General features: G+C 38.1%; 1 protein-coding gene across 6 annotated transcripts in view; it reads right to left on the bottom strand.

Moving 5' to 3' along the window:
* Positions 1 to 12,088, bottom strand: part of LOC127850535 (fibronectin type-III domain-containing protein 3A-like) — a 134,341-nt gene that overhangs the window by 27,280 nt on the left and 94,973 nt on the right. For all 6 annotated transcript variants that reach the window (XM_052383645.1, XM_052383648.1, XM_052383646.1 and 3 more), the window contains 7 exons: positions 11,225 to 11,350; positions 8,891 to 9,018; positions 8,084 to 8,232; positions 5,727 to 5,786; positions 3,864 to 4,002; positions 1,364 to 1,542; positions 599 to 758 (listed from right to left, as the gene is read on the bottom strand). In XM_052383645.1, coding sequence (XP_052239605.1) covers positions 599 to 758; positions 1,364 to 1,542; positions 3,864 to 4,002; positions 5,727 to 5,786; positions 8,084 to 8,232; positions 8,891 to 9,018; positions 11,225 to 11,350 — 941 coding nt within the window. The remainder of the gene's footprint in view (positions 1 to 598; positions 759 to 1,363; positions 1,543 to 3,863; positions 4,003 to 5,726; positions 5,787 to 8,083; positions 8,233 to 8,890; positions 9,019 to 11,224; positions 11,351 to 12,088) is intronic.

Here is a 12,088-nt window from a genome sequence, read left to right as displayed (position 1 = left end):
CTTAGTAAACATTCTGCAGATTGAACAATAAATAACAAGAAATGCAAGTGCATATGTTGTGGTATGGTAATTAGACAATTTATCTTTGCTTATGTCTTGCTGCCACGTTAAAACTGACTTGAAATTGCATTCCATGTGCATTTTACGATCTTCTAAATTTGTATCTTATAAACTGGCAGATTTATTAGGCAATATAGTCACTGATTTTCCAATTACCGTAACTACACTGAAACACATATCACAACAAAACTCCTAAGAAACATGTTTCTTTCATTTCATTTTTAGAACAGTTTAATAAATTGTGTTCCATCTATTAAACTTAATTTTTTATTAATTATATGTTTGCGGTAAAAGAATTCTCATGAAAATTCCATAAAAACAGAAAGTTTATCGCCACATAGGCTTATCTGGGATGATACTATACTATACATGAATTGAGCCAAGATTTTAAAGAGCGCTGCCCATTTAACTTTGATAAAGAAAATACCATACAAACAACCAAAGTATTCCTGATATGCCATCATAGACCAAAGTGCCTGTTCGTTTAGTTATGTTATTTTCACAACATGGCTCATGCATATTGCTGATATTCTCTCACCGATATCTCGTCATCCATGTGCAGTGAATACTCATCGTCACTCGCACGTCGTGCCCATGCCAGTACGAGCTCTGTGACATGGCGCTCTGATAGCACAGGGGGGTCAGGCTGGGAGGGGCAGGAACCACTTGTGTAGTACGCCACGTGCTCGCTGTAATCACTGGAATGTACCGAGACTCAAAATGTTAAAGCTGGAAGACTGCCCCGCATTTCCCTTTTAATGTAAATAGTTTTATTCCTTTAAAGCCTAAATATACACTGGTTTCTACCAAAATGAGCAGAATGTGCTTAATTTCACAAATCTGACCCCAAATGTAAAATAAGACCTCATTTTAATTTTTTTTTTTAATTCAATATACGCAGAATGTGTAAACCCCGATTAGCCTATGCGGACTGCACAGGCTAATATGGAACACACATTACGTACATGCATTAAACCACGTTTTTCCATGTCAGACTCACCGTAATCACTGGAATGTTCTGATACTCACGCGCTTTAAGACAGCGGCTTGCCAGGTAAAATTTAGGTCATGAAAGAGCTCATAATGCCTGAGCTATAAATTACAGGCTGTTACTTTTTCTTGAAGTAATAGATGACTGATTTTTTCAGATGCTTTTGAATATTAAATATTTTCCGCAGCAACCCTTCTACCCACTACCAGCAACCCTAGGTATGAAATGGCAAACAAACAATTATTTAATGTTGTCCTCATTTAAGTCACCATTTCATGCCCAATATCTAAGACTACAAAAACCTTCAATCACCTTTGCCCAATGGCGTTCACTGCTGATAATCTGAATGTGTACTTTGTGGCGGCCACCAATCGTGAGACACGGTACTGCTTCTGCGGCCCTCGGTAAACCTCAATAAAGTTTCCCTCCGTCTCCCCGCCCTCATATTCCAGGACGTAGTTATTGATCTTGGATCCATTATCACAAGGTGCCTACAAAAAAAAACAATTATCGTATAATTTATCACAGTGAACCTATAAAAGAACCAATATTTAATCAAAGTGTGCCAATAAAAAAAACATTTTCACATATTTTATCACAGTACCTATACAAAAGAACCATTATGATGCATTTTATCACTGCACCTACAAAAGAACCATCATTTCTTCTTTTTTTCACAGCCATATTCGTGATAATATTTCATCACAGTGGCCTTACAAACGAACCATAATCACATATTTTATCACAGGGGTTCCTACAAAGAAACATTATCGCTTATCAAAGAGGGCCTACAAAAGAAACAATATCACAAATATACTATCACAGGGGGCATATATAAGTACAATTATCCCATATTTGACACAAGTTATTGAGAGATACCTCAATCCTTGTGGAAGTTTAAGTAACAGACTAAGAGTTCGGGGGAAAAACTGGTGTACAGAGCGATCTACTGATGGACCAAGTAATGTCAAAACAGTAATATTAGCTAATATGTACTGATGTGGCTGATAATGGATTGTTATAACAAATACCAAAGCAATAAAAAAAATAAAAGAGAAAAAAAATCAGCATTAGGTGTAAATTTTACTCTTTTTTTTGTGGGTAGCATTCAGCATTATTTCTACATTTTAAGTAACCTTAAATAATGTCAACTGCAACAATAACCAGACAGTTTAAGAAATTAAATATTAATTTATTTCAAAACAACAAATAATTTCAGTTAATACCAGCTAATAATGCTGTTCAATAAAGCATTTATTATAATAAAATCTTTAACAAACAAGGGCTGTTTGTAAAACATGCATGCCCCCCATATGGGCTGTCAGTTGTAGTGGCAGCCATTGTGTGAATACGTTTTTTGTCACTGTGACCTTGACCTTTGACCTAGTGACCTGAAAGTCAATAGGGGTCATCTGCCAGTCATGATCAATGTACCTATTAAGTTTCATGATCCTAGGCCTAATTATTCTTGAGTTATCATCCGGAAACCATTTTACGATTTCGAGTCACTGTGACCTTGACCTTTGACCTAGTGACCTAAAAATCAATAGGGGTCATCTGCCAGTCATGATCAATGTACCTATGATCCTAGGCCTAAGCGTTCTTGAGTTATCATCCGGAAACCATCTAGTGGACGGACCGACCGACGGACGGACGGACCGACCGACATGTGCAAATCAATATACCCCCTCTTCCTCGAAGGGGGGTATAATAAACCTAAAATAATCTCCAGGATTTTCTCAGAAACCCTGTTACCAGAAAACAACAGAAAAAGTGATGCCTGAAATAACTTGGTTCAAAATAGCCAGAATATCTGAGATGGTATCAAAAGTAAACACTGGCAAACGCATAACCTTGAATTAAAATGTTCTGGGAGAAAAAGCATAGAATGGGCAGAGAATTCTGTCGCACAAATGGAACAGAATATTGCTGGTCTTATCTACACAAATCAGAAACATTTTTTTTCATCTCAAAAAGATCTAAAGTGCGTTTTTAATGTTATCAAATGCAATGCAGCAACCCTTGATCTCATTCACAGAAGCTGGAGCACAATCATTATAATGGAAAACGCTTGCATTTCTAGGGCCTGACTCAATAATAATGAGCATAATTTCGAGTTAACTGTAGCATTGGTATGGCACAATAGTCAATGACAAGTTTTGTGTTGCACATATTGGCATGTATTTTATAGGCAGTTGGTAACTTGCTTTAAATAAATGTGGATAGTTACAAGAATTTTGTCCTCATATGTTTTTAAACTTTCATTATTCTTATTATTTTCCATAAAATAATTGATCAGGCATCTGGGGAAACTGTGCTTAATGCATGTACACAAATTTTTATACATAAATAAGTATTTGAAGTCAAGTCTGTTCAGCCTTATCTTGGATGACATTTTCTGCCTTGATTTTCAAAGAAGATACTTCTTTTCTTTTAAACAAAACATTCCATAACGGCGGAAGATGTCATCCCTGATTGGCATGTGCTGACTGCAAGACTTATCTGGGTTGATACTTTATTAGCATGCACTAAGTCCTGATTTAAAAAGCCTTACACAATTGTATATTCAGTACATGTACGTACAAAAAATGTTGCCCTCCTGCACCCCCTCGGTCTAGTAATTCAGGGGCGTGATTTAAGAACCATCTCAGGGAAGGAAAAAGCACCTACCCACCCTTAAAGGGCACAAGGACACTTCATTTATATATAGATCCAGCAAAGTTAATAACTATGTGTAAAATAAGTTTGGCATTGAAAGGGGGGAAATCAGCTGAAAGGAGGAGAAATCACACCCGAGTATAAAAATACTTACATTCCATTTGAGGCTGATTGAACTTTTTGATTTTTTGTCGAATTTTGGCGGCTGTGGAGGATCAGGCTCACAGGTCTTGGTCATAAAACTGATGGCTTCAGTGGGTGAGCCCCTGTAGTCCCCTAGCACTGCACACACTCTGTAACATGAGCATTTATTTGAGACTCGTTCTGAGAACACTGGGCTAAATGCATGTGCGTAAATTGTCGTCTCAGATTTGCCTTTGTGGATGAAAGGAAGAGGATTCTTAGGTAAATTGCAGTTAAGGCAGGAAGTGTTGTCCCTGATGAGCCTGTACGGACTTCACACTTAAGCCTCATGCATTAAGCCCCATTTAACCATGTATTTGAGTAAAGCCCTCTTATTAACCATCCTACTACAAATTTAAGTAACGATTACCTTTTGGACAATGCATAATTACTTAAAAGCAACTTCTATGATTATAGTTAATTTCGTTGATTCTATCCATTTACTTTAAATCTTCCGCATGGCATTTATTTAAGGAATATACCGAAAATGAATATTGTTCTGTTTGGTGCTAAAGTTTAAGCATTTACTTCAATTTGTCTTATAATCATTGAGAAAACAGGGCCCAGGTGAGGAAAAATACCCTTACGTTTTTGCTTATTATAAGATACGTTCAAGTAAAGAACTAATTGTGAAAGACTCTTGACACCAATTTTATGACACTGTAAAGATGAAAATCACCCAAAAAGAGAAGGATATCACAGCATTTAAAGATGGGTTGACCAGTTTGGTTGTAGTACAAGAAATCAAACCATTTAGATGGGGGTTTGGTGAGGCAGAAATCACAGCATTTAGATGTGGGTTTGGTGAGGGAGAAATCACAGCATTTAGATGTGGGTTTGGTGAGGGAGAAATCACAGCATTTAGATGTGGGTTTGGTGAGGGAGAAATCACAGCATTTAGATGTGGGTTTGGTGAGGGAGAAATCACAGCATTTAGATGTGGGTTTGGTGAGGTGAGGGAGAAATCACAGCATTTAGATGTGGGTTTGGTGAGGGAGAAATCACACATTTAGATGTGGGTTTGGTGAGGGAGAAATCACACAATTTAGATGTGGGTTTGGTGAGGGAGAAATCACAGCATTTAGATGTGGGTTTGGTGAGGGAGAAATCACAGCATTTAGATGTGGGTTTGGTGAGGGAGAAATCACAGCATTTAGATGTGGGTTTGGTGAGGGAGCAATCACAGCATTTAGATGTGGGTTTGGTGAGGGAGAAATCACACCATTTAGATGTGGGTTTGGTGAGGGAGAAATCACAGCATTTAGATGTGGGTTTGGTGAGGGAGAAATCACAGCATTTAGATGTGGGTTTGGTGAGGGAGAAATCACCATTTAGATGGGGTTTGGTGAGGGAGAAATCACAGCATTTAGATGGGGTTTGGTGAGGGAGAAATCACAGCATTTAGATGGGGTTTGGTGAGGGATAAATCACAGCATTCAGATGGGGGATGGGTAGAGAGGCAGTAATTCTGTGCTGCAATTGTCTCTGATTTATACAGCTGGCAAATAATATGCATAGTTTTCTGTTCACAAAGATCTTGGTGTCATTGTCATTTAAGTGAATAATTAAGCAACAAACAATACAGTGTTCTTAATTCATTCCAGACCCTGCATAATCACTCCAAGTATCAGACAACAATAGATGACTAATACCCAAAGCATTCAACAAATACATTTACAGAAGGTAACTTAAATTATTTCTTCTGTAAAATGCATTTAACTGACTGGCTTACGTTTAATTTAAGCTTATTAGCCAATTAAGAATTCCATTTAAGTTAATTGGCAAATGACGAAGGAAAGAATGACAATTAAGAAAGCAACATGGGAACACTTACTTCAAATGATACTCTGTCGCTGGTTTAAGATCCTTTAATGCAATTTCTGAAGCATCCCCTCTGAAAAACATGTGAAACAGGTGCTTAGCTCAGTATTGCATGGATAAACTAACTGTACATAAGGAATGGTACATGGCGACCAAGTATACATCATCATTTTCTATTTTTATCATCAATCTTTCTATTTTAGCTTGTTTGTATTGAAATTAAGGCTAATTGAGACACTCTTGTATCTATGTCCTGGGAAGAACCCATTACTTAGTTTAAACCTATTTATTTCAGTTCGATCAAACAGAAAGCCTAATGCTTATTTGAAACGCTATCTTGTCCATTTCCTGGGACTAGAACCAGTACTTGGCGTCTATGGAGGAGATCTAAAGAACACTCCCACAGTGGGGATTGAAACTGTGACCTCCCGATCGCTAGGCTGACACCATACCCACTTCACCAAGACGACCCAGTACTTACTGTCTGCAGAGGAAATCTTCAGATTGCTGCCCTAAATTGAACCTTGAACCCCTGCAGATACCATAATCATGCAATCTGCCCCAACTTCCTTACGTCTGTGATACACGTTCAGAATAGCATACATTATGTGCAGTTCCTTTCAATATAAGAAGCAAACCTTGGCCGGCAGTGGTCACATTCACCCTTTCCCACTCAGAAGCAAAGTGGAAATGGCTATGCGCAAACAGCATAAAACCAGAACAGCCTGCGAGTAACTTGCAGTCTTTTCAGGTTTTACACTGTTTGCTGCTCATCAGTATCTAAGGGTTGGAAATGAAGCCTTTTAAACTTGAATCCAGTAAAAAGGGTCTTTAATTAAATTTAACATACCGGTACTAAGGGACTACAATGCATAAAAATACGTATCTAAGGGGAAAGGGTTAAATATCAACAGTCCAGGAGACAGTCTCAATAGAGTGTATGTGAGCCTTGTTCAGGTAAAACTAGGCTTAATGCATGATGTGAAGTCCTAGACTAGCCTGTGCTGTCAGCAATCGAGGACAACACTTTCTGCTTTTATGGAATATTTCATTTAAAAGAGTGTCTCTTCTAAAAGAAAATTCAATGTAAGCGGAAAGTGATGCCCCTGACTAGCATGTGGAAAGCACAGGCTTATAATCTGGGACAAAACTTTACAAAAATGCAATTAGCCTAATTTTCCCATAACAAGGTTCATTTGGAAAATTCAGGTCGGGAGACTAGTTCAATTTGTCTTTAAAGCGAGTAACAACTAGTAAGCCAATTGCTATGCAACTTATCATTATGAAACGTCAACCAATTTATACACACATACGCAGAAAAAGGTTAACTCTTACTGTCCTACGCCTATATTTACCAACCTATTGTTACACTTTTATGAATAAACAAGTGATATGTTTGTGAAACACTATGCCACCCCAATATATTTGACCTTTGACCTTGAAGGATGACCTTGACCTTTCACCACTCAAAATATACAGCTCCATGAGATATACATGCATGCCAAATATCAAGTTGCTATCTTCAATATTGCAAAAGTTATGACCAAGGTTTAAGTTTTGGAACAGACAGACATGCTGGAAATTGTGCATTTTTTGTTTAAAAACTGTTCAAAATTAGTAACAATGTAATTATACATGTTAACAGCCATGCTAGTAGGCCTAACCCTTTCCCACTAAGAAGCAAAGTGAAAATGGCTCTGTGCTAACAGCATACAACCAGAACAGCCTGTGAGTTACTCGCAGTCTGTTAAGGTTTTATTCTGTTTGCAGCTCATCAGTATCTAAGGTTTGGAAATGTAGCCTTAACAAGAGATGTGTTTGTCAGAAACACAATGCCCGTGTGTATATCAGAGTTTATTTACAGGTCCTACCGGCCTCTTCATGAGGTCTTTGAGGTCCGACCTGATATCAAATATCTGACACAATGCCCCCTATTGCGCTGCTTTGAAATAAAATTTCAATATATCATTTGGCAGGTTTAGAAATTATCTCCATTTTAAAGCTTATTACTTCCCTTGGATTGTATTTATTTTACTGTTGACCTTGAAGGATGACCTTGACATTTCACCACTCAAAATGTGCAGCTTCATGAGATACACATGCATGCCAAATATCAAGTTGCTATCTTCAATCTTTCAAAAGTTATGGCCAATGTTAAAGTTTTAGATCGGACGGATGAACAGACTGACGTAAAGTTCAACTGCAATATGCCACCCTACCGAGGGCATAAAAACTTGAATCTTGTAAGAAAGGTCTTAAATTAAATTTAACTTCCTAAGGAACTTCAAATGCATCAAAACACGTATCTAAGTGGTAGAGGGTTAAGTTGGTTTGTTAATACGGCCCTGATAACTTGTGATTGCCACTTACTGATAGACGCAGGTGTACTTCCCGTCTCTTCCCTTCTCACACAGCATGAGGTCGTAGAGGAACTTGCTGGGGTTCACATCAAATTCCTTGGTATCGAAGTCCGGCGGGTAATATTTGATGAAGGCGCTTCGAGGCTCTATGTCCGACACCTGCCACATGTATATTGTTGATAGACAAACAGGTCTCTCTCTGGCAGTGGCTTAATGCATCCATGTGTGTGGAGTGTTGTCCCAGATTAGCCTGTGCAGTCTGAAAAGGCTAATCAGGGACAACACTAACCGCCTAGACTGGATTTTTGTATCGAAAAGACTTCCTTTACACGTAAAATTCCTCAAAAGGAGAAACTGTCAAAATCAAATCTGAAGCAGCTTTAACTCGCTCCTTTTTTGATCATCTAAACAAGATGGTTGTTCAGCTGTGAAATTCTGAGCTCCTTCAAATATTTGGTAACTGTTTTATCCAAAATAGGAAACATAAACCATATTTGGCATTCCTTATAAGCTATCACAAGGACCTGTACAACTATATCAGCCTTGATGTGCAAAAACTAGGCTTAATGCAAGTGCTGAAAGTGAAATCCCAGATTAGCCTGTGTAGTCTGCACAAGCTAATCAGAGATGACACTTCCACCCTAAACTGGATTTTTGTTCAGGAGAGACCTCCTTTAAATGATAAATTTCATAATAGCAGGAAGTGTCATCCATGATTGAACCAGTCAGAGGCTAATTTGGGACGACACTTTACGCACATGCATTAAGCCCCGTTTTCCCAGAACGAGGCTCAAACAACATATCAGCAATGCCTTACCTTAGGTGTGGGCATTTTTGACAGCTCCGCTTGCAGTGCACGTCCATACTCCTCGTTTTGTTCCCCAACCTGGGTCTGGGTCTCTGAATTGGTAATGCTGACTGCCCTGTCCATATCCATGCCATTTTCTGAAATATTCAAGCGAACCTTGCTTTGAAAAAACGGGGCTCAAAGCGCTTGCATTAAGTGTCATCCCAGATTAGCCAGTATCGTCCTTTGAATAGCCTGTGCGGAATGCATGGGCTAATCTTGGATGACACCTTACGCACATGCATAACGCCCAGTCTTACCAGAGTGAGGCTCAGTCTGGATGTTTGTTGTGTGTTTCAGAGTTTATGAGGTCCTTGTGAATACCTGGATTGAGTCACAGCAATTTTATTTAGTCTTCTATCTTCTTTGTTACCAGACTACTAAAATTTTCAATTGCGATTTCCAGCTAATTGTTCTTTTTACTGAAATATAGTCAATTAAGGTGTGGCCTTGTGCTTAAGGGGAAGCAGGAGTACATGCTAATGGTGACCAACAACCAAGCTCACCAACCAGGGGGATGAAAAATTGAACATGGATTGCCTTGTTGAGTGCAAATATTCCCTTTCTGGACAGCCAGTGATTTTGGTACGCAATTTCTAAAAATTAAATTTCACTCAAATTATTGGAAAATGAACAAACATTAAATTAAAAAACTATATATTAACATAGCTGTTTTTACCTAAACAATTTCACATTAAACAGAAGTAAAAAAAAATTGTCCAAAACAGTTGTAAAGATAACAGGAAAACATCTAGAAGATTATTTTGGCTTAATCAATGGTAATAAACCTGTTTTTGTGTTTTCAAAAGCTATACCCAAGAAACAAATAATTGCTGGCCAAACTGCTTTTGGCCTTCCGCCAAAGCTTGGTGTATACAAATCATGCTGTTTCCAAGAACCAGAACAGTTAAGAGATTTCCAGAAAATCAAACAGACAGTAGAAACCTTAATAATTTAATAATATTACTTTGTACTAAGCATTTTTGTACAATTAAGCGCTTCTGCAATATTCTTTTCTTTTTCTCTTCATGGATGAATCTTTTGACGTAGCACATGAAAGAAAGCAGAATCATGTTTAATGGGTTATATAATTCAGCAAGCAATGCAAAATATAATGCATGGAATAATTATTGCTGTTCTTACATAAATATAAAATCTACTTGTGGGTAAATGGATCACATGATAATTAATGTGCAATACAATATAGGACAATCACATAGAAAAGACATTGTATCTGACAACTACACAATTAATAGAAAATACGAACAATTCTTCTGAGAAAAACTAAAAATAGCCACACTCTGTGACTGAGTGTGTTAACAAGGATTGGTGGTAACACAGTTTTGGAACCGACATGACCAAATTGCTATCAAATTAATTATAAGCAATATTTGTGATATATCTCAAGTATGCCAAGAGTCAAATGTTAATGAGGTAAATGATGAGGTACAAGGTACAACATACAAAAGACCACCATAAAAAAAGCTCACTTTCAGAATGACATACAGACAAATGGTAAGTTTAAGCTTCAATGTGTTTACTCATAAGAAAATTAGTTGAGTTTAACCTATTTAATATTTAAGCATAAAATTGTATCAAAAGCCTTTGACTCACACTCAAGTCAGTTTCCTGGGAAGAACCAGTACTTGATGTATTTTGAAAGGTCTCCAGAATGATCTCTGAGAGGGGATTGAACTCAGAAAAGTTGCAAGGCAGACATCCCATCAATTATATCATAAATAATGTCATCAACATCTTTTTTATAGCACACAACAGGGCTGGTGGGCCTTTCTTATTGACATTATCATTTTGCATCCAAAATAAGTTGCAAATGATTCTGACCAGATTAAAATATAAGAACTCGCCTCCTGATGACTAAACAGCTTTTAATATAGGTATATAAAGAAGCAGACAGACCCCAAAAATCTTTTTATTAATGTAGGATATTGAAACATGAGGATTAAAAGAGCATGTCAGACATGTATTGAAGAAGTATTTAGGCTGTTGTAACACTATGGCGGTGATATATATGGGCCTCATTCTGGGAAAACTGGGCTTAATGCAGGTGCGTAAATTGCCATCGCAGATAACTCTTTGCAGTCTGCACAGGCTTATCAGCGATGACAATCCTTAACTGGATTTTTCGTTAAGAATGGACTTCCTTTCAACCAAAAATTCCGTCCGAAAGTGTCCTCTCTGATTAGGCTGTGCAGACTGCACAGACTTATCTGTGATCACAATTTATGCACATACATTAAGCCCAGTGTTCCAAAAACGAGGCTCTTATAAGGCAACATTATCCACCTCTATTTCTGCGAGATCGTTGTGGTTGCCCCCGATTGTAGTCGGCGCGGTTTCGAATCTTCCGTCGAAGATCGAGGTGCTTCTTTTGTGTCCGCTCATCCATGTTGGGCAGGGGTGGACTGTTACCTGAACAAATGATTCAAAGTGATGAATAATTTTATTAAGCTGAGCTCTGGAAAAACTAGGCTCAATGCCAGTGTGTGAAGTGTCATCCCCAATTAGCCTGTGTGTGAAGTGTCATCCCCAATTAGCCTGTGTGTGAAGTGTCATCCCCAATTAGCCTGTGTGTGAAGTGTCATCCCCAATTAGCCTGTGTGTGAAGTGTCATCCCCAATAAGCCTGTGTGTGAAGTGTCATCCCCAATTAGCCTGTGTGAGAAGTGTCATCCCCAATTAGCCTGTGTGTGAAGTGTCATCCCCAATTAGCCTGTGTGTAAAGTGTCATCCCCAATTAGTCTGTGTGAGTAGTGTCATCCCCAATTAGCCTGTGCAGTCTGCAAAGGTTAATCAGGGACGACTCTTTCCACTTTTGGAATTTTACATTTAAAAGTGCTCTTTTATAAACAAAAAAAAGTGTGGGGGGAAAGTGTTGACCCTGAGTTGCCTTTGCGGACTTCACAGGCTAGACTAGGACAACCCTAGGACAACCCTTTGAACAAATGCATTAAGCCCAGTTTTCCTAGAACGCTGGTCAAATCATGATGAATTATCCTGTATGGGTAAATACATATCCAAAGTGAATTTTTCTCATGTATGGGAACTAAGTAACCAATCAGACTTGGGCAATTTTTCATATAATTTTTATACCCCAAGGTCAAGGCAGGTGATGTATGACTGAGTTTTTACGGTAAACAGGTGGATCAAA

Source organism: Dreissena polymorpha, chromosome 11 (assembly GCF_020536995.1).
Source record: "Dreissena polymorpha isolate Duluth1 chromosome 11, UMN_Dpol_1.0, whole genome shotgun sequence".
NCBI lineage: Eukaryota > Metazoa > Mollusca > Bivalvia > Myida > Dreissenidae > Dreissena > Dreissena polymorpha.
This window is presented reverse-complemented; position numbering and strand designations above follow the sequence as displayed.